Source organism: Hyaena hyaena, unplaced genomic scaffold (genome assembly GCF_003009895.1).
Source record: "Hyaena hyaena isolate Hyena2069 unplaced genomic scaffold, ASM300989v1 scaffold_450, whole genome shotgun sequence".
NCBI classification, from domain to species: Eukaryota; Metazoa; Chordata; class Mammalia; order Carnivora; family Hyaenidae; genus Hyaena; species Hyaena hyaena.
In genome coordinates this window covers 179,170-203,749 of record NW_024081084.1, presented here as the reverse complement: position 1 = coordinate 203,749, position 24,580 = coordinate 179,170, and the positions used below count along the sequence as shown (strand labels likewise).

The following is a 24,580-nucleotide window of genomic DNA, read 5'->3' as shown; positions in this document are numbered from 1 at the left end:
TATGCAAATTGAAAAGATTTTAATTTCAACTGCTTAATTGGCCAGTGTTTTTCTAAATGAGGACTAATTTTTTACAATATACAGCCAGCTCTCAAATATTCAATAAATCCAATTCCTTCTTTCCTTCAGAATATATTTCCTCTTCTTTTTAATCTGTTACATGTTTGGTGCTCATTAGCACTTTGTAGATAAAAAACGATGAGAAACCTGAAATATGAGTTAATATTTATTTTTATTAAATAGTTACAGTATAAGACTGAGTTGATGAGCTATTCCAAGTATTAAATATATGGCTGTCAGATAAGTGTTTCCCCTATTAGTAAAGATCATTAAGAGAACTCACTAGATTTAGATTTCTCATTTTATTTTTTCCTCTATTGTCTGTTTACAAATAAAGTTACAATTGTGCAATATTATTAAATTCTTTGGAAATAAGCCGTCTCTGACATAATTTCTGGACATAATTTCTGACATTAAGTGTTAGCCCCGGTATCCAGATAGTATATGTTTTATAGACAAAAGACATCTTATAAAAATAAAACAAATATAATTTAAAAAAGAATTCCGTGGAACGTTCCCGCTGGACACTCACTGACTCAAAAATAAACCCTGAAACTTTCATAAACAATGACAAATTACCAAAATATAAAATAAATGAAATTGCTTACATATGTAAGAGCCTTTTTTATAACATCCTGTTTGTTCTAACCAAGATTATATTTTCAAAATTGCCTTCTGTATATTTTCAACTAGAGATATTTTATTATCTTCAAAGAAATGTTATAATGGAATATAGGAATTTTGATTAAAAACTGATGATAAATAATAACATTTCAAAGTCCCCAAAACAAGGGGCACCTGGGTGACTCAGTTGTTTTAAGCAACCAGCTTCGGCTCAGGTCATGATCTTGCAGTTCCTGAGTTCAAGCCCTGCGGCAGGCTCTGTGCTAACAGGTCAGAGCCTAGAGCCTGCTTTAGATTCTGTGTCTCCCTCTCTGCCTCTCCCCATTCATACACGCTCTCTCTCTCAAAACTAAATAAATATTAAATATTTAAATATTATTTTTTAAAATAAAAAAAGTCCCCCAAACATGAAAATAAAATGTAAATATTGTTTACTTAAGCACTAAGTTTATGTGTTACCATTTCACAGTAGTTCAATTATTTTATAATGTACTATAATAGAGCCAGTCATAAAATTGTATTTCAGAAGTCAGAATCACTGCTTCTAAATTCTGTCTTTTGCAAAATAAACATATTCTAGTGCCAGAGTTTCTTGTGTTTATCAGCATTTTTAGATAAATGGAAATTGGAATGGGGGAGAAGAGAGCCGAATGATTCAAATAAAAAAATAAAATTTATTTTTAAAAAATGATAGGGGAGATACATTAGAGAACTTCTCATTCTAAAATTTTTATATATAGAAAAGTATTTAAATTGGATTTCTTATGTATGATGTTAAATAAACACAAATTAAGACAGTCTCAGATACAGGATGGAAAACTGAATAACCTTGGCACACAAAGCTAAAATCTTCTACCGTATTTAGAAGAAAAGAGAGAAATATAGCATTCTTGACTTAATTGGTCTTGTGGATGTTGAGTCTTGATTAGCTAGGAGATCTTATTTTATTCAAAAGCTGTTTCATCCTTCTAAAACCTAACTCATTAAAAAATTCCTTTTTAAACACACATTTCAATGATTCGTAAAAACATGGAAAATAATATACACCCATATACCCACTAACTTGATTTAGCAAGTGTTAACATTTCACTTCAGCAGTTTTCTTTAAAAAAAAAGTTATAGATACAACTGAAGCTCTCTTTAATCCCTTCCCAGAATCAGAGACTCTTCTCTTCCCAACTGCAGAGTGATCATTTTTCTAAGAAAGTTGTGGAACTTTCTTGTCCATGTTTTTATACTTTTACTACATCCTTGTGTTTTTAGAAACAGTGCCATATTTTAAATTTGAAAAAATTTATATAATTCATTCCCATTTTATCATTTTATAATTTCCATTTTTGTTCAACATTGTTTCTGAAATCTAGGCATACTGATATATAAATATCTAGTTAATTTTAGTTTTTCTAAAGTGTTTCATGTAAAGGTGTACATTTCTGCTACTGATGGATGTTTAATTTGTTTCTAACCAACATCTTTATACATGTCTCCTTGCAGAGATATGGAATGTTCCTTTTTATATTGTTTCAGTGAAGGCTTTTGCTTAACTGGTTAGGTGAATTTTTTAAAAAATTAAGCACAGGCAATTGAAGAAAAAATATTATGTTATTTTCTAATCCAGAATCATCTGTGCCTTACTATCTAGCTTAGTTAAATGTTTTATTTCTTTGTATATAGAAAAAAGAATACTAGGAAACATGAAACATAAGGCTTTATTTTACCTGGACACAGTCCTTCTATTTGAAACATGTAAGTCATTGGTTTGTGTATATACAGAATTTCTGTTTAGAATTCCAGTGGTGGATCTACCTCCGGAGAACAAAGCAAAGAAGATGTGTTATGTGTTATGTTATGTGAATGTTGGTTTTTGAAGCAATGGTAGGAAGGAAAAATATCTCCACGTTCTCCCTGGCTCTTGCCCACCCAAATTCGATAGAATACTGACTGAATAATTCAGTAAATCAGTGGAACCCAATTTCTTATTTTCTTTTTTCTTAAAAATTTTTTTTCAATGCTTATAATTGAGAGAGAGAGAGAGAGAGAGCGAGCAAGTAGGGGAGAGGCAGAGAGAGAGAGAGAGGGAAACACAGAATCTGAAGCAGGTCCCAGCTCTGAGCTGTCAGCACAGAGCCCGACGTGGGGCCCAAACTGACAAACCGCGAGATCATGACCCGAGCCAAAGTCGGACGCTCAACAGACTGAGCTACCCAGGTGCCCCATCATTTTTATTTTCTTTAGAGAATATGCCAGCAATGCGGTCTACCTTTAATTCTTTTTCTCTTGGTATTCCTGATTTTACTTTATCATGTGGCTGATCAAGAATCAAATTATTCTTCCTTGCTTCACTGTCTTCAAGCAGAGGAACATAGCCAAAACTGTTATCTGCAAGACAAAAAAACCTCTTGGATATAAGTAGGATATCCCTGTTTTTGGTATCAGCTGGAAAAATAAAAACAAATCAGAAACCCTAATTTTAAAGAAATTTTAAACTATGAGTTTCAGAAATTGTTCAGATAATTACTTTGACAATTTAAATTTGCCCATTTAGGTTTTTTTTCATTCCCACAAAACTCCTATACTCCCCAAATCAGTGGTATGAAAATATGTAGAATATAGAAAATGAGAAGCTCTTTGTGGTTTACCATCAACAACAGCAATTAAACTTTTAGTAAGCCATATTTTTAGGTATGCATTTCTTGTTTAAGATAATTATTTGTGTAACTACTCCATACTTATTATAGGAAAATTAGAAAATGCAAACATGCCATAAATAAATAAATAAATAAATAAATAAATAAATAAATAAATAAAAGGTGCCCACAACTTTTATGACCTGTGAATTATTCCTGTCAACATTTTGGTTCATATTTTATCACCATTTTTCTTTTCCAATACATATAAATTCACACAAGAATCTTTTTTTGCACACAAAAAATAAGATTATATATATCTTTTTATGCTGGTTTGTTCTTTTCTATATATAATGAACATGTCTCGTGTTAGTAAGTTAACATCTATTATCATCACTTTTCTCAGCTACATAGCTATTCATTATATGAATGACTGTAATTAACTGTTGAACATTTCATTATATCTACTTTTCATTATTAGAAGTTATACTGTGATAAGCATTCCTACATACCTTTGAGTATTTAAATACCTTTGAGTATTTAAACAAATATTTTCTGATGGCATATGGTTAGGACTTGAATTTTTTGTTTAAAAGGCACAGACATTTAAGAAAGCTTTCATTGCTTACTGGCAAATTTCCCTCTAAGAAGTTTTATCGACATAGAGTTATACAATATAGTATATGTGAATGTTCATTTTCCCATACTCTGGCCAAGTATTCATTTCATTACTATAGGTATGTAACTGCACCACAATCATTAAAATATCAGAACTACTGAGAAACAATGGAGAAATAAAATAGAGAAACTTGATTTCCACCTTTCTGTTCTTCAGGAGGTTTAAGAAATACGTAAAAAATAAATATGAATATACCTTGACTGGAATTCACAAGCAGTAACTGTGATTTCAGCTTGTCAATAATAGCTTGTTGAAGTGACAGCTGTTCCTGTTGCTCACGTATTCTCTGCTCATAGTTCTCAGTCTGCGGACATAAAAGTCAGTCAGCCTTATAGTTACTGGCAGACATGTACATACATCTACTGTCCATTAAGAATTACATATAGATATGGACTGCCCTATTGCTATTCCCCAGGTATTGAGCATGTTATTTGCGAGCTAAAAACTGGCTTCAACAATACAGTAATAATCATTATAAACATCACTGACTTAAAACACTGTAAAATTTAAAAAGTCATTTTAATTAAAGAAATTTCAGTTAATAATTCAACTCTTGGTCCTTCAGTTAGGAAAAAAATGGTAATTTAGAATTCAGTCCTTAATGGCAGCAACAAAAAAAGCACAAATGACAAAATGGGTTCTATATTACTGTATAAAAATACCTGCTAACTTAAAAAATGTTAAGATTTCGTGTCTTTTAAATTAAACCATTTTTGAACTTATATTTAGGGTATAAAATGACAAAGGCAGTAGCTAGACTAAGACACTCTGAAAATTAAAGGAATGAGTATGAATTATAAAATTATATTGATCAAAAACTTATTTTCTCAGATTAAAATTTAAGAAGTCAAGGGAATATGTGGTTAATCCTTACTGGATATCTTGAATATCATAATTTCCCTTATATTTTTAATCCATTCATCTTGCTATTTTATTGCAATTGCTGTGAGAATTAAGCAATGAAAAAAGACAGCAGTTTGCATTAGAGAATACAGATGTTAACAAACCTTCAAGCAAATTTGAAAATGCTGCATTACAATTAACAAATTAGTACAAAGCCTTTTTTTCAAAAAATGTTTTGTTTATTTCTGAGAGAGAGAGACAGCATGAGCAGGGGAGGGTCAGAGAGAGAGGGAGATACAGAATCTGAAACAGGCTCCAGGCTCTGAGCTGGCTGTCAGCACAGAGTCCTACACGGGGCTTGAACCCACGAACCATGAGATCATGACCTGAGCTGAAGTCAGATGCTTACCTGACTGAGCCACCCAGGTGCCCCTAAATTAGTACAAAGTCTTAAAAAACATTACCAGCAAATAGCAGAGAATTCTTTATCAATTTTTATTACTGGTGCAACAACAAATGACTAAATTGTAAATTCTCTGAATATAAAATAGTGTCTAAACAATCTTGGAATGTCCTTCAGTAGATACTAAGTATTTAATTTTGAATTTTTTTTATCAGAGTTCAAAATCAGTGAAATTATTTTTTTTAGAGACCACTAAGCTTAAAGTTCTTTATAAATTACACAGCTGTTCCTAGATTCCCAAAATACATTATCTTAGGAAATTAAAGCAAAATACCACATTTCCCCAAAGGGTATAAAATTATAAGTAATATACTTCAAAGAAGAGTACTGACAGAGCTGATAAGTAATTTAAGTGGTTCCTTATCTTTGCATGTTGCCTGAGGGTAGTGTTATAGGACCTGATATTCCCATTAAATTCTGCAAAGTAACTTACACATAGGAAATATTTAGTACATGCTTGTTGAAAAAAGAAATAATGGAAATAAAGAACCCAAGTTAAAAAAAAATCCAAATTTTATTACTGCAAATAGAAGAATGTATCTTGTGAATCCATATGGTTCATATGTTCTATGATTATGAGTCTCAAACTAAACCTTAAAATGCCAAAATCCAGTCTAGGGCCATGCCTCTCAGTACAAGACATGTTTTTCCTACATAAATTTATACCCAAGACCCTAAAAAAAAGTGGGTAAGCTGACTGAAAGGGGGATTTAAATGTCCCTAGCAAATTCTGTAATACCTAAACTTATCTGGGCTACCCAGAGCTACCCAGCTGAGGAATCAGCAAACTGATGTTACTTCCTCACTATCTACTTCTGTGTATTTATAGTTTTTCCAAAGAACTCTAAGTTCTTCATAAACACTAACCAATAACTGCCCATTCTTTTATCACTATGTTTTGATAGGTAAAAATATCCTACTATCCAGACATTACGTAACCAGTATAAAAAACTCAGCAAGTTAGAGATAGGCCCAGAATAAGTGTGTAAGTTATTCAAACCTCAACCTATTCTCCTTCTCCTATATATTTCCCCACCTTCATAGAAAACCAAAGGACTTGTATTTTCTTTTGGAACCAACTCAGAAGGCTCTGCCAGGTAATATTCACCTTTTATCTCTGGCTTAAAAACATACTTTACATACCTGCATATCAAATATAATAAATGAATAATGCTAAAAATGTAGTCACTGGCTGGGAAAAATCAACAACTATTTCAACTTAAAGTTTTGAATTATTTCTTAAACCACTTAATAGAGTACTTTATAAACTCAAGCAAATTCTATAGTAACTTAAAAAGTGATATTCTGGAAGTACAGCAGGAGAAAAGAATAGCAATAACAGTCCTTGTTCTCTTAATGCTTTTTCCACATACTTATAGCAATTGTAGTGTTTTAGTCTCATTATCTAGAGATCTGATTTCACTTTAGACTATGACCTCTTCAAGGGCAGAGACTATTTTCTTCTTCTATCTCTGGAGTACAGCAGAGTGGCTGGTACATTTTGAGATGCTCAGTAAGTATTAGTTGAATAAATACACTTTAAGTTGTCAATTATCAGAGAAATAGGCTTCAAAAATAACTTTAGGACTTACCTGAAAGAATGGAGAAAAGGCTTTGGTTATATTTTATAAGGGAAACAGGAAAAATGGGAGACAGGTCAGTAGGTGAATAAGACTAAAGGAAATTAAGTTTGAGAAATGGGTGTAAAAGATAGACAATGTCTGAAGATCTTTTCTTTTTCTTTTTTTGGGGGGAGGAAAAAGGGAAGCTTATATCATCAGAAAAAAAGGTACTAATTCAAGAAAAGAGAATACATATTCAGAAAATAGTATAAAAATTTTGACTATAAGGCTATAAGGAGAGTCCAGAAGATATTGTATCAAATCGGGAAAAGCCGGTAGAATTCAATTTATTTGTTATATTTGGAAACTGAAACAAGAAGTTTTTTTTTCCTTTTTACTAAATGCTTTTGTTAACTGAACAAATCTGAATAAAGTTATAACCTGAAAAGTCCTTTTAAAAGGGCAGATAATTGTTGCATTGTCACAGTATCTTTTAAAAAACAATACATTTACAAACCAAGTACATTCCAGCCCGATCAAAGATCCCACAAAACAGAAAAATCACTAACAACCACATTGAAAATGTACAACAGCAATGTCTTGTCAACACGTCTGTACAGAGCACAGACATGACAGCTAAAACAGACAGAAGAGAAGATGCTTTTGACAGCCAGTGTGTGTGAATGATTCTTTGAGTCAGATGGCAGCAACAAGTTACCAACTAGGAGATCTGCATGACAACTAACCATCCATCTGTATCAAACACCATCTGGCCAAGATGACTCTGGCTTCTGTGTATTTGACACTCCTTCCAATTCCAAAGACTAGCAAAACAAGTGGTCTACCAGCATCTAAAGAGGTAAGCAGGTACTTAGGTATGTGTGCCATAATGCACTCTGTATTCTTTCTTAGTGTTCCAAAGCAAAACTGAGAACAATGCTGATCAAATACAGTATACATTTTAAATTTATTAAAAATGGTTGTCCATATACGGCTTCCTTGACTATCATAAACAAAGCAAAAAGCTTATCTTTAGAACTGTCCCTTTATCCAGGGAAAATTTCAATTCATCTTTAAAGCTAAGGCAGCATACTCTCTATAATTTTGGATATGCAGCTGCTCAAGTTTTCATGGGTTTCATAAATATTAAAAGAGTTCTATAAATTTTTTCCCTATTGCTGACCCTGAAAATTATCATTTTTTCATATTTTCCAAAGCACTTATTTCCTAGATAAGGGAAAGAAGTTCAAGTACCCTTAAGTCATTGATGATACTTGCAAAAGGTCAAACATTATCTCTTTTCATCCTTAAGAACTAATCTTAATATTCTGAAAAATACCACTGTTTTCCTCTGGGTATAAGAAGAATAGGAATATACTAAATTGAATAGATTAAAAAAAAACCAGAATCTCAATGTGAAAACCTTTCAGACTGTTCCAAGATTAACAAAGAGAACAAAAGCTTTGTAGGATGCTACCACAAATGCTCTCAATACAGAAGCACCACAGTTCTTGAAGGAAGACAATAATAATAATAACTGTCCCAAAACACAGCACTTTGATCACAAACTAATTGTTTTATCTTGAAACTCTGGGTAAACTAAACGTCAACTTCAAGTTAAGAAAATAAAAGTTGGGGTGCCTGGGTGCCTCAGTCAGTTAAGTGTCCGACTTTGGCTTGGGTCATGATCTCCCGGTTTGTGGGTATAAGCCCTGTGTCGGGCTCTGTGCTGACAGCTAGCTCAGAGCCTGGAGCCTGTTTCAGATTCTGTATCTCCCTCTCTCTCTGACCCTCCCCTGCTCATGCTGTCTCTCTCTCTCTCTCTCTCAGAAATAAATAAAAGCATTAAAAAAATAAAAATAGACTGTATACGATTAGCAACTCAGAGATCCTGATTTATACAGCCTATTCTCCAACCATTCTCTGCTATATTTTCTTTCTTTTTTTTTTTTTAATGTTTTATTTATTTCTAGGAGAGAGAGAGACAGCGTGAGCAGGGGAGGGTCAGAGAGAGAAGGAGTCACAGACTGAAACAGGCTCCAGGCTCTGAGCTGGCAGTCAGCACAGAGCCCGACGCGGGGCTCGAACCCACGAACCGCGAGATCATGACCTAAGCGAAAGTCGGACGCTTAACCGACTGAGCCACCCAGGCGCCCTTCAAGCCATCATACCTTAATAAACTACTGCAATAGCCTTACTGCTCTTTCTAAATATATCAGCCAATCCATTGTCTAAACTAGCCATTATGTATTTTGCAAAATGCAAATATAATCATAACACCCGGTGGGTTCTCTCACCCTTCACCCATAAGTATCTTAAATGGTTTTCTACTGTTTTCAAAATAAAGAACCAAAAATCCTCAACATGGCCTCTAAAGAGCCTATATAGTCTTGCCCCTGATTCTTATTGCACATTTCTCTTGTACTTTCAATTCTTTAGGGCAATGAGTCTTTGTAACACAGCTCCTTATACCTGGAAAGGACCCCAACCCTATCCTTTCAAAAATCTCTTCATAAAGACTATCTTCTCTGATCTCCTAGGTTAGGTCAAGTCCCTAACAGATGTTCTAATAGCAGCTTATTTTTCTTCCTAATACTTAACAGAGTTTGAAATTTTACATTCATGAGATTATCTGACTAGTGTATGCTTTACTAGATGTGCCACCATTCCATGAAGCAGAGAGCATGTGTGCTTATCATTGTGGACCCAGTACTTAGAACGCCTCCTGATACAATACGTTGAGTAGGTACTCACAATATCTCTGAAAGAATATAATAATTTAAACATTCCTAATTATTAACAGAATTTCTTGAACTTCTATCTTAGCATACCTGTCTAAAAGTTTTGACAGAACATATTTCTAGAAATGAAAACCTGGAACAAAGAATACAAATATTTTAAATTTTGATAGGGAGAAAATGAGTCAATGGCAAAGTACTGACAATGTACAATAGAAGAAATGAAACTTTAATCAGAAACAGTCAGAAGCACCTTTATTCTAATACCAGTAGCTGCTGTAGAATGAAAGAAGAGTAAACTGCTCCATTCCCACTGACACTTTACACAGAGATTTTGGGGAACAAAGAAAGGAAAAAAGGATGGTAAACAATGAGGCCATTCACATCTTAAGTGAAAGTAAAGACATTTTTAAATAAAGTAGTACCTATAATAAAGGCATATTAGGCCTTCACACGACCCTAGAAAACACAGTCTACAAGTTTTTACAGGTAACATAAGCCTGACACTTCACCTGTCAGATGGGTCAAGACTACCTCTAGAACAAAGCAATCTGACAACACAGTCCTTAATGGCTTAATGTTGTTGTTGGTAAAATGTTTGGCTCTGTAATTTATGACAAAAACACAGTACACAGTCAAATTAAGTCTTATTTGAGGCCTTTATCATAGACTCACTGGTTAGTTACTGAGAATCTTTACTTAGGAAACGGGATGATTTTAAGTATTCTGTAATCCTTCACCTTTCAGCAGTACAAAGAAAGGAAATTTTGTTTGTAAGCACCTGAACTATCTTAAATTAAGGAGATTTCTACCTTTCCATATAAGACATTGTTGATTTTTCACTTCTAACCAAGAACTGGCAAGAAAAGACAAATACGTTTTTCCACATTTCTCTTTTCAACAAAGGAGATTTGTATTTTCTTTTTCCATAATACAAAGATCTTGGGAAAAGCAGAAGACCCACTGTAGGAAGTTTCCTGAAACTTAATCATTTGTGAATATGGTAATCTGATTTTTAAATGGCAGTTTGAAAATTTTCAGATTTTTAAATTATTTTATTACTGATACTTCTCTTGGACAGATGGTCAAAGAAGCAATAGAGGGTACTTAAGTCTTTATTAAATATATTTGGTTTCTTCCACAGAACAGTGGCAGAAATGGATGAGAAGCTACTTGGTATAAGTAATAAAACTGATTATATATTTAAGTCCACATTATAGACTCTTGTGGTATTTGAAACTTTCCAGGCAATGTTAGCCTAGTTAGTCAAAAGATGTGGCAAAGACTGCTAGTTATTCCCCCATATACATTCTCCTTTTTTCTTTTAGTAATACAGAAATTTCACTTGGGCACATGGTCATCCAGCTAGAATAGAATACATTTACCAGCTATATGACCATTTGACTAAGTTCTGTCTAACAGGATGTAAATAGAAGTGACCTGTACAAATTTTAGAAGACATTATTAAAAGAAAGCTGTCTGCTTCTCCCTGCTTCTCTCTGTTCTCACTGGTGGGGAAATGCTAACAAGCAGAAAGGCCACTGTGATTCCAGAGAGGGAAACCATATTTAAGGATGGTAGAGCTGCCCCACTATCCCTGGCTACTCCCTTCTGGACTGTTACATGAGAGGACAAACTTTTATCTTATTTAAGCACAGTACTTCTTGGTCTCTTGCCAACAATAGTTTACCCTGTACGGCAACTAATTCAAGGCCCAAGTCAACTCTACCACTGCTCTATAAAATAGTTTCTGGTCTTATTCTGTATGCATATTAAAAGTTGCCCATATGGGGCACCTAGGTGGCTCAGTCGGTTAAGTGTCCGACTTTGGCTCAGGTCATGATCTCACAATTTGTGGGTTCATGCCCCGTGTTGGGCTCTGTGTTGATGGCTCAGACCATGGAGCTTGCCTCAGATTCTGTGTCTCCCTCTCCCTCTACCCTTCCCCTGCTTGTGCTCTGTCTCTCTCTCTCTCTCAAAAACAAATAAATATTAAAAAGAAAAGTTGCTCATGTCAGGGGCTACTGTGATTAAAACATCCCTCTACTTTGGAAAAATCAGAAGACCTCTTAGTGTTGGGTACATACGAACGTTTACACAAGGCAACAAACAGAATAAGCAACATCAGACTGTGAATCCTTTAAGGGCACTCTCTGTTTTACTCATCTTGGAATCCCTAGCATTTATTATGTACGTGGCACATAAATTGTAGAATGAATGAAATATTAATAGCAAGCATTACACTCCAGCTCCTCTTCATAAGAGATGTATAAATCACAAAGTAAGGATTTATCTAAGAAAATAGGAAGCTAAATTAGATTGTTCATAGTAATGGGAAGAACACTTTGAATACCTGGAAAGGGTTGTGATTTAGCTAGGCTAGTAAAATAAATGTGGCTTCTGGATTCAGATAAACCTAGTTTCAGTATAAATTCTGCCACTTTGCCTAAAAAAATTAACTTATTTCTGAGTCTCAGTTTCTTCATTTGAAAATGGGCTAACAATGTCTACTCTGCAGGGCTAGGAGGATTTACATATAAAGTATGTGATACTTGTAAAATATATTCATTCAAGGAATGTTAATTTTCCTTTCTGTTTCATGAAGTAATATAAACTTAAGGACTGAATGAGGAAGAGGATGCAATTGGTTCAGCATTAGCTGGGGTTACCTGACATTTTAGTACGGTCTAGAATAAAAGCTATACTGGAAGAAAAAGCTAAGACAATTTAATTGCATGGTGGCAAGAGTGCCTTAGTATAACAATGGAACATTCGGTATAGAACTAAAAGAAAAATCTACTTAAGGGGCCAGGGAAAGTAAATATACCTGCTGATCAATAGTAGGATACTAGTCACAGAATGAGGAATTAAATTAGATGACTGTAAGCACTCTGGTAAACACAGCTTTGATAAATCTTAGTGACAATGATGATGAAGATAAAGACATTATTGAAAAATTTTGATCTTTTTCAGATCAGCACCATTCTAGTAAATAAACAGATGATTCACAGATTCTGGAAGAATGTATATCACATTACTAACAATGCTTACCCCTGGAGAGCAAGGGAAAAGACAATCACTTTATACTCTGTATATCTTGAATTACTTGCATTTTTTTTTTAATTTTTTTTTTTTTTATTTCTAGTAGAGAGAGAGAGAGACAGCATGAGCAGGGGAGGGTCAGAGAGAGAGGGAGTCATAGACTGAAACAGGCTCCAGGCTCTGAGCTGGCAGTCAGCACAGAGCCCGACGCGGGGCTCGAACCCACGAACCGCGAGATCATGACCTAAGCGAAAGTCGGACGCTTAACCGACTAAGCCACCCAGGCGCCCCGAATTACTTGCATTTTTTCAATAAGTATGTGCTGCTTTTGTAATTTCAGGCAGTAATACTTTAAAAATCACTAACCTCTCCTTATTTGAATTTGTTTCCTTCATTAATTTGTAACATTGGATGCCTTTGCTTGACCGAATGCTCTTAAATGGATGTAGCACACCAACTTCTTAAAGAGGAGTCGTTACAATTTTATTATTATTTTTTAATTTTTTAAAATGTTTATTTACTTTTGAGAGAGAGGAAGAAAGAGAGAGAGACAGAGACAGACAGACAGACAGAAAGACAGACAGAGCATGAGCAGGGAAGGGGCAGAGAGAGACAGAGACACAGAATCTGAAGCAGGCTTCAAGTTCTCAGTTGTTAGCACAGAGCCCGATGTGGGGCTTGAACTCACAAATTATGAGATCATGACCTGAGCTGGTGTCAGACACTCAACTGACTGAGCCACCCAGGCACCCCTAAAATTTTATTATTCTTTGAGAGGGAGAGGAGTGAGAATGCACACATAAGCAGGGGAGAAGAGAGAGGGAGAGAAAAAATCTTAATCAGGGTCCACACTCAGGATGGAGCCCGAGGTGGGGTTCAATCCTACAACCTTGGGATCATGATCTGAGCCGAAATCAAAAGTCAGACACTCAACCAACTGAGCCACCAGGCCCTGACAGGAGTCTTACATTTTATTTCTTCACAGAAACACTATGAGAAGAACTGGCTTGGAGTATGGACAACTAAGCGGTGAAAGGCTGTTGAGTTTGTACAGATGAACAGCAAAAAGACATAGCTAGTAAGAGAATCTAGGCTACACCAATTCTTTTCTTTTTTTGCAACAGGTTTTTAAAAGTTGTGGTAATATATATACACACAACTTGCCGTTTTAACTATTCTTCAGTTTATAGTTCTATGGCATTAAGTATACTCACAATGTTGCGTAATCATCACCACAAACTATTCATCTTCCTCAACTGAAACTCTCTCTCTTAAGCACTAATTCCCCATTCCCTTTCCTCAGCCTATAGAAACCACCCTACTGCTTTCTGTCTCTATGATCTGACTACTCTAGCTATCTCATATAAGCAGAGTCATACATATGTCATTTTGTGACTGGTTTATTTCACTTTGCATAATATCTTCAAGGTTCACTCATGTTGTACTGTGTCAGAATTTCCTTCTTTTTAAAGGCTGAATAAATTCCATTGTATGTACACACTGCATTTTGTTTATCCATTCATCCATCCATGGACTTTTGGGTTGCTTCCACCTTCTGACTTACAAAGATTGCTATGAACATAGATGTACAAATATCTCTTTGAGTCCCTGCTTTCAATTCTTTGGGGTACATATCCAGAAGTGGAACTGCTAAGTCATATGGTAATCCTATGTTTATTTTTTTGAGGAAATACCATACATTTCCCATCGTGGTTACACCATTTTGCATTCCCATCAGAATGTACAAGAATCCTAACTTCTCCACATCTTTGTATGAAGTTGGGTATGAAGTTGTATCTCACTGTGGTTTTGATCTGCAGTTCCCTAATGGCTAATGATGTTGAGGATCACTTCATGTGCTTATAGGTCATTTTATAATTTCTTTGGAGAATGTCTATTCACACCCTTGCTTATTTTTATTCAGATTGTGTTGTTGCTATTGTTGTTGAGCTGTAGAAGTTCGTTATATATTCTAGATAGCAATTCCTTATCAGATATACAATTTGCAAATACTTTGTTTTTTTTTTAATATTTAAAAACGTTTTATTTATTTTTGAGAGAGAAAGAGAGACAAAATGTGAGCAGGGGAGGGGCAGAGAGAAAGACACAGAATCAGAAACAGACTCCAGGCTCTGAACTGTCAGCAGAGTTGTACGCGGGGCTCGAACTCACAAATTGCGAGATCATGACCTGAGCTGAAGTAGGATGCTTAACCGACTGGGTCACCCAGGCACCCCAATACTTTATTTTTTAATGTTTGTTTGTTTGTTTGTTTTTGAGAGAGAGAGAGAGCAAGCACTAGTTGGGGGAGGGCAGAGAGAGAGGGAGACACAGAATCTAAAGCATGCTTCAGGCTCTGAGCTGTCAGCACAGAGCCTGATGCAGAGCTCGAACCCATGAACTGCGAGATCGTGACTGGAGCTGAAGTTGGATGCTTAACTGACTTAGCTATCCAACTGCCCCTGTTCTCTCACCTTCTTCAGTTTGCCTTTTCACTCTGCTGATAGTATCCTTTGATGCACAAAAGTTATAATTTTGATGAAGTCTAAGTTATCTAATTTTTCTTTTGTTGCTTAGTCTTTTGGTGTTATATTCAAGAAATCACTGCCAAATCCAAGGTTATGAAACTTCCCCCCACCCCCCCCCATGATTTCTTCTAACAGTTTTATAGTATTAGCTCTTGCATGTAGTTCCTCTTTTGGTAAAAGGCAAATCCAATCCATGAACACGGAATTTTCCAACATATGTTGATGTCTTGTTTATTTTTTCCAGTAATGTTTTATAATTTTCAGTGTATAAGTCTGTCACCTACTTGGTTAAGTTTCTTCCTAAGTATATTATTTATTTTCATGATATTACAAATGGAACTTTCTTAATTTCCTTTTCACATTGTTTAATGTTATACATTAACATTCACATTGTTTAATGTATAGAAGTGCTACTAAATTTTGTGTGGTGATTTTGTATCCTACAATTCTGCTGAATTTATTAGTTTTTACAGGTTTTTTTGTGGAATCTTTAGAGTTTTCTACATATAAGATTAAGTTGTCTGCAAACAAATCATTTTACTTCCTCCTTTCCAATTTATATATTATTTTCTTGCCTAATTGTTCTGGGTAGTGCTGGAAACAGTACTATGTTGAAGAAAAGTGGCAAAAGTGGGCATTGTCTTAATCCTGATCTTAGACGCCATCAGTGTTTTACTGTGGAGTATTACATTGGTTGTGGCATTTTCATAAATGACCTTTCTTATATTGAAATTATTTCTTTCTATTCCTGGTTTATTGAGTGTTTTTATCATAAAAGGGGTCGAATTTTGTCAACTCTTCTTTCGCATAAACTGAAATGGTCATGTGGTAACCCACTTTCATTCTGTTAAAGTGATGTACTATGCTGACTGATTTTGTATGCTGCACTTTTTCTTACATCGCAAGAATAAATTTCCCTTGATCAGGTGTATAATCCTTTTAATATGCTGTTGAAATTGGTTTCCTAGTATTTTGTTGAGGATTTTTGCATCGATATTAATAAAAAATATTAGTCTGCAGGCTTCTTGCAGTGTCTGTGTATGGTGCTGGTATGAGGGTAATGCTGGCTTCATAAAATGCATTAGGAAATGTTCCATCCTGTTCAGTTTTTGAAAGAATATGAGAAGGACTGGTGTTAACTCCTCTTTGAATTCACTATGAAGCCACTGAGTATTAAGCATTCTTTGCTGGAAGCTTTTTATTTACTATTAATCTCTATTATTTCCTTCTTTCTACTAACCTTCGATTTAGTTTGTGCTTCCTTGTCTAGTTTACCATGGTATAAAGGGAGATTTTTAACTTTAAACACTTATATTAAAAAAAAAAGATCTCAAATCAATAACCTAAGTATTTAAAGTTAAAAATCTCCCTCTTGGCAAAGCTTTCACTGCATCCCATAAATTTTGGTACGTTGTGTTTTCATCTTCATTGGTCTCGAGATATTTTCTAATTTCCCTTGTAGCTGTTTAAGACTATGCTATTTAATTTATTTTTTTTTAATTTTTTTAATGTTTTATTTATTTCTGAGAGAGAGAGAGAGAGAGAGAGAGACAGCATGAACAGGGGAGGGTCGGAGAGAGAGGGAGACACAGGATCTGAAACAGGCACCAGGCTCTGAGCTAGCTGTCAGCACAGAGCCAGATGCAGGGCTCGAAACCAAGAAACGTGAGATCGTGACCTGAGCCGAAGTCGGACGCTTAACCAACGGAGCCACCCAGGTGCCCTATGCTATTTAATTTCTACATATTTTTAGTTTTTCATCTGTTGTTGACTTCTAGTTTCATTCTATTGCGATTAGAAAAGATGCTTGCTATGATTCCAGTCTTTTAATATTTATTGAGTCTTTTTTTAATGGCCCAACATATGGGCTATCCTGGATACTGTTCCATATGAACTGAGAAAAATAGGAATTCTACTGTTGTTGAGTACAGTATTCCGTATATGTCTGTAAGTTCCAACTGGCCTACAATGTTGTTCAAGACTTCATTTTCGTTATTAATCCTCTAAACTGGTTGTTCTACCCATTACTGAAAGTGCTGAAAATAAGGTACTAAAGTCTCTACAGACGGCTGCTGTAGAACTATCATTTCTTCTTTTAATACTGTCAATGTTTGTAGCATAGGTTTTGAAGCTCTGATGATTAGTGCATATATAATTACTATATCTTCTTGATGAATAACTTTGTCATTATAAAAGTACCCTCATGGGGCGCCCGGGTGGCGTAGTTGGTTAAGCGTCCGACTTTCGCTCGGGTCATGATCTCGCGGTTCATGGGTTCGAGCCCCGCGATGGGCTTTGTGCTGACTGCCAGCTCAGAGCCTGGAGCCTGTTTCAGTCTGTGACTCCCTCTCTCTCTGACCCTCCCCTGCTCACGCTGTCTCTCTCTCTCTCTCCTAGAAATAAATAAAACATTTAAAAAAAAAAAAAAAGTACCCTCTTTATCATCTATAAAAATCTTTGATGTAAAGTTTGTTTTGTCTGATATCAATATAGACACCCTTGATGTATTTTGGTTACTATTTGAATGGAATCTTTTCCCATCTTTTCATTTCCAATCTATGCATGCATGTGCTTATTAAATCTAAAGTGAGGCCTGTAGACAACACACAGTGGGATTCTGTTTTTTTAATCCATTCTGTTAAACCATGTTTTTTGATTAGGATGTTTAATTCATTTACATTTAATGTAATTACCAATAGGTGAGTACTTACATTTGCCTTTTTGCTATTTGTATTCTATATATCTCACAGCTTTTTACTTTTCGTTTCCTCCATTGTTCTCTGTTTCGTTGTCTTTTTGTAGTGACACATTTTGATTCTCTTCTCCTTTCCTTTTGTGCATATTCTGTAGATATCTTGTGGTTAACACTGAGACTACATACAACATCCTGAAGTTATGACAGTATCTTAAGTTCATACCAAACTAACTTCAACTGTATACAAAAAACCCTCCAACTTCATAGCTCCCTCCACCTCCCTACTTTGTTACTGATGTCACAAATTACATCTTTATATACAATGCACCCATTAATAAAGATTTGAAGTATTTTTTATATATTTGTCTTTTAAATCCTGTAGAAAATAAATGGGAGTTACAGACCAAAATTATAAGAATACTAGTTTTTATATTTGTCTATATTTACATTTACAGAAAACTTATTTTCATATGGCTTCAAGTTACTATCCAGCATCCTTTCATTTCAACTTGAAGGCATTTCAACTCTTCACCATTTCTTCTAGGCCAGGTCTAGTGGTAATGAACTTTTTATTTTTGTCCGGGAAAATCTTAACTTCTTCCCCATTTAAGGATAGTTTTACCAGATATATACAGAATTCTTGGTTAATAGGGGTTTTTTCCTTATAGCACTTTAAATATATTATCTCATTGCCTTCTAGCCTGCAGGCTTCTGCTGAGAAATCCACTGACAGTCCTATTAGGGCTCCCTTGTACATGATGAATCCCCTTTTCTCTTGCTGCTTTCCAGATTATCTTGTTTTTGCTGACAGTTGATTATAATGTAGTTTGAAGCATGGCTCTTTGAATTTATCCTACATAGAATTTATTAAGCTTTTTGGATTTGTATATCTATGTTGCTCCCCAAATTTGCGAAGTCATCATTTAATATTTATTTAAATAACCTTTTTCTTTCTCTTTTTGTTTTTTAAAAGTTAATTTCTCTCTTCACCTTCTCCTATAATGTGTATATTGCCTCACTTGACAGTGTTCCATAAGTCTCTTAGGCTCTGCTTACTTTTTACTTCTTTTTTCTTTTTGCTCCTCAGACTCCATTATTTCAAATGGCCAGTTTGGGAGTTCACTGATTTTTCTTTTTCTTCTGCCTGTTCAAATCTGCCCTTGAACCTCTCTTGTGAAATTTTCAATTCATTTATTTTATTTTTAAACTCCAGAATTTGTTTCATTTTTTAAAAAAAGGTCTCATTGTGAATATTCCCATTTTGTTTATATTATTGCTTTCCTCATTTCCTTTTTTTTAAAAAGCTTATTCATTTATATTGAGAATGAGAGAGAGAAGGTGTGAGTCAGGGAGGGGCAGAGAGAGGGAGAGAGAGAATCCCAAGCAGGCTCCACACTTTCAGCACAGAGCCTGACATGGGGCTTGAACCCACAGACCACAAGTACATGACCTAGTTGAAGTCAGACGTTTAACAACTAAGCCACACAGGCGCCCCTCCTTTAATTTTTTGGTTCTATTTTCCTTTAGCTCTCTGGGCATATTTATGACTGTTTTAAAGTCCTTATCCTAGTAAGTCTGATATATGTTTATCAGCAACTATTTCTGGAAATTTATTTGATTCTTTGAAAGGGCCACATTTCCCTGTTTCTTCATAGGCCTTGTAATTTGTTGAAAACTGGGGCATATGAATAAGCTCTCCCAGTCTTTGTGGTCTGGTGTGGAAGATCTTTACTAATTAGCAGGCCCATCAGCCTTGAGATTGGCTCAAGGTAAAACCTTAAGTTCTTCCTCGTTATTTTCTGAGTGTGTATCTTGTTTCAGCCAGTGTGTGTAGTATTCTGTTTGTTTATGATTTTCTCTGGCTGGTTGAAAGCATTTTACTTTCTCAAAAAGTCTTACACCAGCTTCTTAGAATCTTAGATGTTCTATTATATTTCTCTTCCTTTGATCTCTTGCACTCAGATGTCCACACTGCAGAATCCCTGCAGTATCCACATGCAAAACTGCTCACCACTGCTTTCCATGACTTCCACCCTGACACCGAAACTATGCTACCATTCCCAACTCCGAGCTCCGAGTCAGGTGAGACAGAAAACAGTCCCTTGGATAGTCCACAGACAGGTCAGGAGGTTTCAAACAAGTTTCACTCTGCTCCTTCCTTTCTGAGGGAGGGAACCAGGAATTCAGCTATTTCTTCCCAACTGCACCACATCATTCTGGGCAGGTAGTAGGTCAAGGGCAAGTACAAATGCCATGAAATGTCCTACAGTTTTGAATATGGCTTTTTCTTGACTAGGCGTTTGCTTGGTTGCTGAAGATCACTGTTTTCCAGAACTCCCAGAAAATTTTTTCAATCAATCTGCAGTTTATTTGACGTTTTCATGGAAGAACAAGGGCCCGGAAATTCCTAGTCTGCCATCTTGCTGATATCACTCAATAGATCAATTCTTTAAGCATAATGTTAGGAAACGCAGCTAGGCTCACTGACAGCATATCCCTTAGGGCCTTTCTGCCGTCAGAACGCCAGGCAACTTCTCCAAGGCTGTCCTCTTGCTTTTCTCTCTTGCTCTATTCTCTTCCCCCTTTGTGCCCCCTTCTCTTATTACTCCAAACAGCTCTGGAAGATGATTTCCAAACTTGTGTTTTCACCCGATTCTTTACTTCAAAGATCCATACTTCAACTGCCTGCTGAACATCTTCCCCTTATCTTCTAACACTTGAACTCAAAATATCTAAATCAAATCAAATAATAATTTTCTTTACCAAAATCGGCATTCAGAGCCTTTGCTCTAATCTTCATATTGTAAGTTTGAGAACTTGTATATATCGTCTTATTACTAAAGATTCTAAATGAGGAATACCTAGCTTGGTTTACTTCAAAGTTCAATTTCATTTCTGGGACTAGTTAAATGACAACAAATTAGTGACTTTCACTGGTTTATTCGATTCTGTAATTCAAAAAACAATAAATATTCTATAAAATAAAATCCCAAGAAATGTCAAAAGGAAGTATATAGGTCTTCCCACAAAAATATTTTAGAAAAAAAACTAAAAAAAAACCAAAAACCCATAATGAATGAGATCAAAACATAAAACCTAATGTCAGAACTATTTCATTATACCATAGAGAATGTAATGGCCAAAAAAATTAAATTTCAAAAAGACTGATATCTCAGTTTATTTAGTAATTTTTCTTGAAGTTTATTCATTTTTGAGAGAGAAATACAGAGTGTGAGCAGGGGAGGGAAGGAGGAGGGGAAAGGGACAGGAGAGGGAGAGAGAAAGGGGGGAGGGAGGGAGGGAGGGAGGGAGAGAGAGAGAGAGAGAGAGAGAGAGAGAGAGAGAGAGAAAGGAGAGAGAGGGAGACACAGAATCCGAAGCAAGCCCCAGGCTCTGAGCTGTCAGCACAGAGCCTGATGCGGGGCTCAAACTCATAAACCGAGAAATCATGACCTGAGCTGAAGTCACACCCTTAACCAACTGAGCCACCCAGGTGCCCCTCAGTTTAAAATGGGAATTATTATGTTGCCTCTGGAGGATACAAATACCTCTGTAGTCCCGTCATATGACGTTGTCTAATGTCCCATCAAATCACAGGGGTTGGGCAATGGAATAGGAAGTGGGAGAGCAAGAAAGTACGCATTATCTCGCCTCCTCAGTGCCACTTTTGAGACATTATTCCTTTAAGCTTAAGCAAAAAGCCATCCACAAGGCATGCAATTATACCAGTCTCTCCTCAAAACTGTGTATCTTACAACATACTAGTCATTCTCTCACATTCAAGAATTTTGGCTCCTCCTTTAGCATAGTCTGTCTAAATGCTCCTAATCTTGTCATCACTTTAAAGAGAAGTGCTCTAATCTGAGTTTCTTAAAATTTCTCAATCCCACTCAGGCTATCCACTTTCATTGCTATGAAAACAGAAAATCCTAAACATCAAATTCAGACTCATTGGGAATAGACAATCCTTTCAGTTCTCACATTCTTCTACTCTTTCTGGATCTGTTCTTTCACTTCATGGAAACTTCAGACATAACCCCCACCCCCTTTTTTTTTTGTTCTTAGTCTATTAGACTGCTAGATTAACTTCTTTTTGAGGCTAGCTTGTATCTCAAACCACACAATTTCAATTGCTTGTGTACCCACTTTCTGGCCACAACTACCCACATTCTTCTACTCTTAACTCAGCAATCTTCTAATCCTGGATTTGGCCATCTGCTCATTCTACTTCTATACTAAGAAAGCTGCTGAAAAAAAAATGACCAACAAACATGGATTGATACTACCAAAAATTCATGGTAAATGTTGGATGTCACATATTTCTTCCATTTCTTTACTGAAGCTATTTCAATTCTTTACTACCACTCTCAGAATATCCTAAAATTACTTCACTCAGATGACCTCACCATGCATTTCGCAGAAAAAAAATACTCTTACATTATAATCCTATTTTTTCTTTTATTGAATAAATTTGACACGAAACATTGTGTAAGTTTAAGGTGTCCAGTGTGTTAGTTTGATACATTCATATATTGTAATATTATTGCCCTTGTAGCAATATTTATCACATTATATAATTATAGTATGATATTATTATCTATATTCATTATACTGTGCATTAGATCTCTATGGCTTACACACTACTCATTGCAAGTTTTTACCCTTAAACACCATCAACCTTATCCCCACCTTCTAATCCCTGGTAAGGAGTTTTTAATAGGTTTTATTGTTTTTAATAAGTTTGACTTTTTTAGATTCCACATATGTGATACATGATAAGCCTGCTAACATCCTGCCACCACCATCTCCTATCTGAAACATATTTTTGTGTGTACCTATTTTTATTTTCTCATTACCTCCAGTTCTCAGAGGAATAGGTGTTTTTCCTCTTGTTTCATAGTCAATTCTTGAGTTTTAAATCTCCAATGACCAACTGGTTGACCCTATTTCCTTCCTCTCACCCTCTTATCTTTCAAATACTCCTCTGCTCTCTATACTCTAACTTGGAAATGCTATTTTATTCAAGGTTATAATAAAATATGTTGTTCTATAATCTGTATCTATAATCTCTACTTCACAATTCTACCTAGGCTTCTAAATCCATTATTTGCAACTATCCATTGTACAATTTCACGTGCATGTCTCACAGGTAACTAAACCTGATAGCTAAAACTTAATTACACATCTTATTTCCCCATCTGTAAATCTGCATGTTCTCTACTGTTCTTTTAGTCATCAATACCACCATCAATCCAGTCTTCTATTCCACATACTTTAAGCATCATCTAGACTCTTATGTTATAACACTCAGAAGTGGCCTGCATTCAGGTGCCACCTGCTTTCCATTCTATTTTCTAAATAAATATTACATCTCTTCCCTAATTCATCCCTAATGCTTAAGTCTGCATGTTGGCTGCTTGAAATGATTGCCATTCACTTTTTCTTTTTTTACAGTGAATTATAATAATTGACCCTTGAACAGCACAGGTCCACTTATATGTGGATTTTTTCCCATAATAAATACAATACAATACAGTACTATATATAAATTATTTTTCTCTTCCTTATAATTTTCTTAATAACATTTTCTTTTCTCTAGCCCACTTTATTTTAAGAACACAGTATATAATACATATAACATACAAAATATGTGTTAATCAATTGTCTTATGTTATTGGTAAGGTTTCCAGTCAACAGACTATTAGTTGTTATGTTTTTAGAGAATAAAAAGTCACATGCAGACTTCTGACAGTGCTGGGGGGTCAGCACCCCAACCCCCCTGCATTGTTCAAGGGTCAACTGTGTGTGTGTGTGTATGTATGTGTGTGTATACATATATATATATATATATATATATATGTGTGTGTATATATATATGTATATATATATAAACATATGCATATTAATAGATACTTACATATAATTATACATTTATATACCTTTATATATTTATAATACATATAATATACATATTAAAGTTCATAATGTATCTTGATGATTATCACTTATTTTTATATTCCTGGCTCTTAGAATACTGTTTATCATCAATGTTTGTTGAGTTGAATTCTACATTGTCCTCTATCCTATATTCTAATGTAAGGAAGACTTTTCTGAAGCATATATATTAATCATTCAATACATTTTGACTGAGTAAGAATGTAATACGAACTACGTAGTTCTATTCTTAATGAGGGAGCCCTAATCTACCTTCACAGCTTCTTTTCCTGTACTGCTCTCTATTGTTCTTGTTGGAGCCACAGAATCACCTTATTGTATGTGGAATGTACCATATATTCCCTTGCTTTTGTGTTTTTATTACATATACCACTCTCACTGCTTAGGGGACTCTTCCTTAATTTACCCAACTCCTAATCTTAGCCTATGTGAGGGGCTTGAGAGTTGGCTTACCACCTGGTCCTCCCAGACTGATTTAGGGCCTCTTCTCTGTGCTCATATGTTATTCTCCACAGATCTCCACTGTAGCACTTAGTATCCTGTGATAATAATTATTACTCTTCCTTTTATAGCTTCTTATTGGAAAGTTCCTTAAAGGTATAAACTATGTTTTGTTTCAGCATTCTCAGAACCTCATCAAGGGCCAAGTATACAGCAGGCATAAAATAATTTTTTTAAAATAAATCAGGATATTTTAAGTTTAGTATATAAGAATATATAGTATACATGTTTTCTTTTTTTCTTGAGTACTTGGCAAATATTAA

General features: G+C 35.1%; 1 protein-coding gene across 8 annotated transcripts in view; it reads right to left on the bottom strand.

Moving 5' to 3' along the window:
* TANK (TRAF family member associated NFKB activator) overlaps positions 1 to 24,580 on the bottom strand; it is a 96,056-nt gene that overhangs the window by 30,311 nt on the left and 41,165 nt on the right. For 7 of the 8 annotated variants that reach the window (XM_039253439.1, XM_039253438.1, XM_039253440.1 and 4 more), the window contains exons 3-4: positions 4,186 to 4,294; positions 2,945 to 3,063 (exon numbers count right to left, since the gene is read on the bottom strand). In XM_039253439.1, the coding sequence (XP_039109370.1) occupies positions 2,945 to 3,063; positions 4,186 to 4,294 (228 nt within the window). Of the gene's footprint in view, positions 1 to 53; positions 208 to 2,944; positions 3,064 to 4,185; positions 4,295 to 24,580 lie in introns of those variants that run through there. The other variant, XM_039253443.1, reaches the window with a different exon arrangement.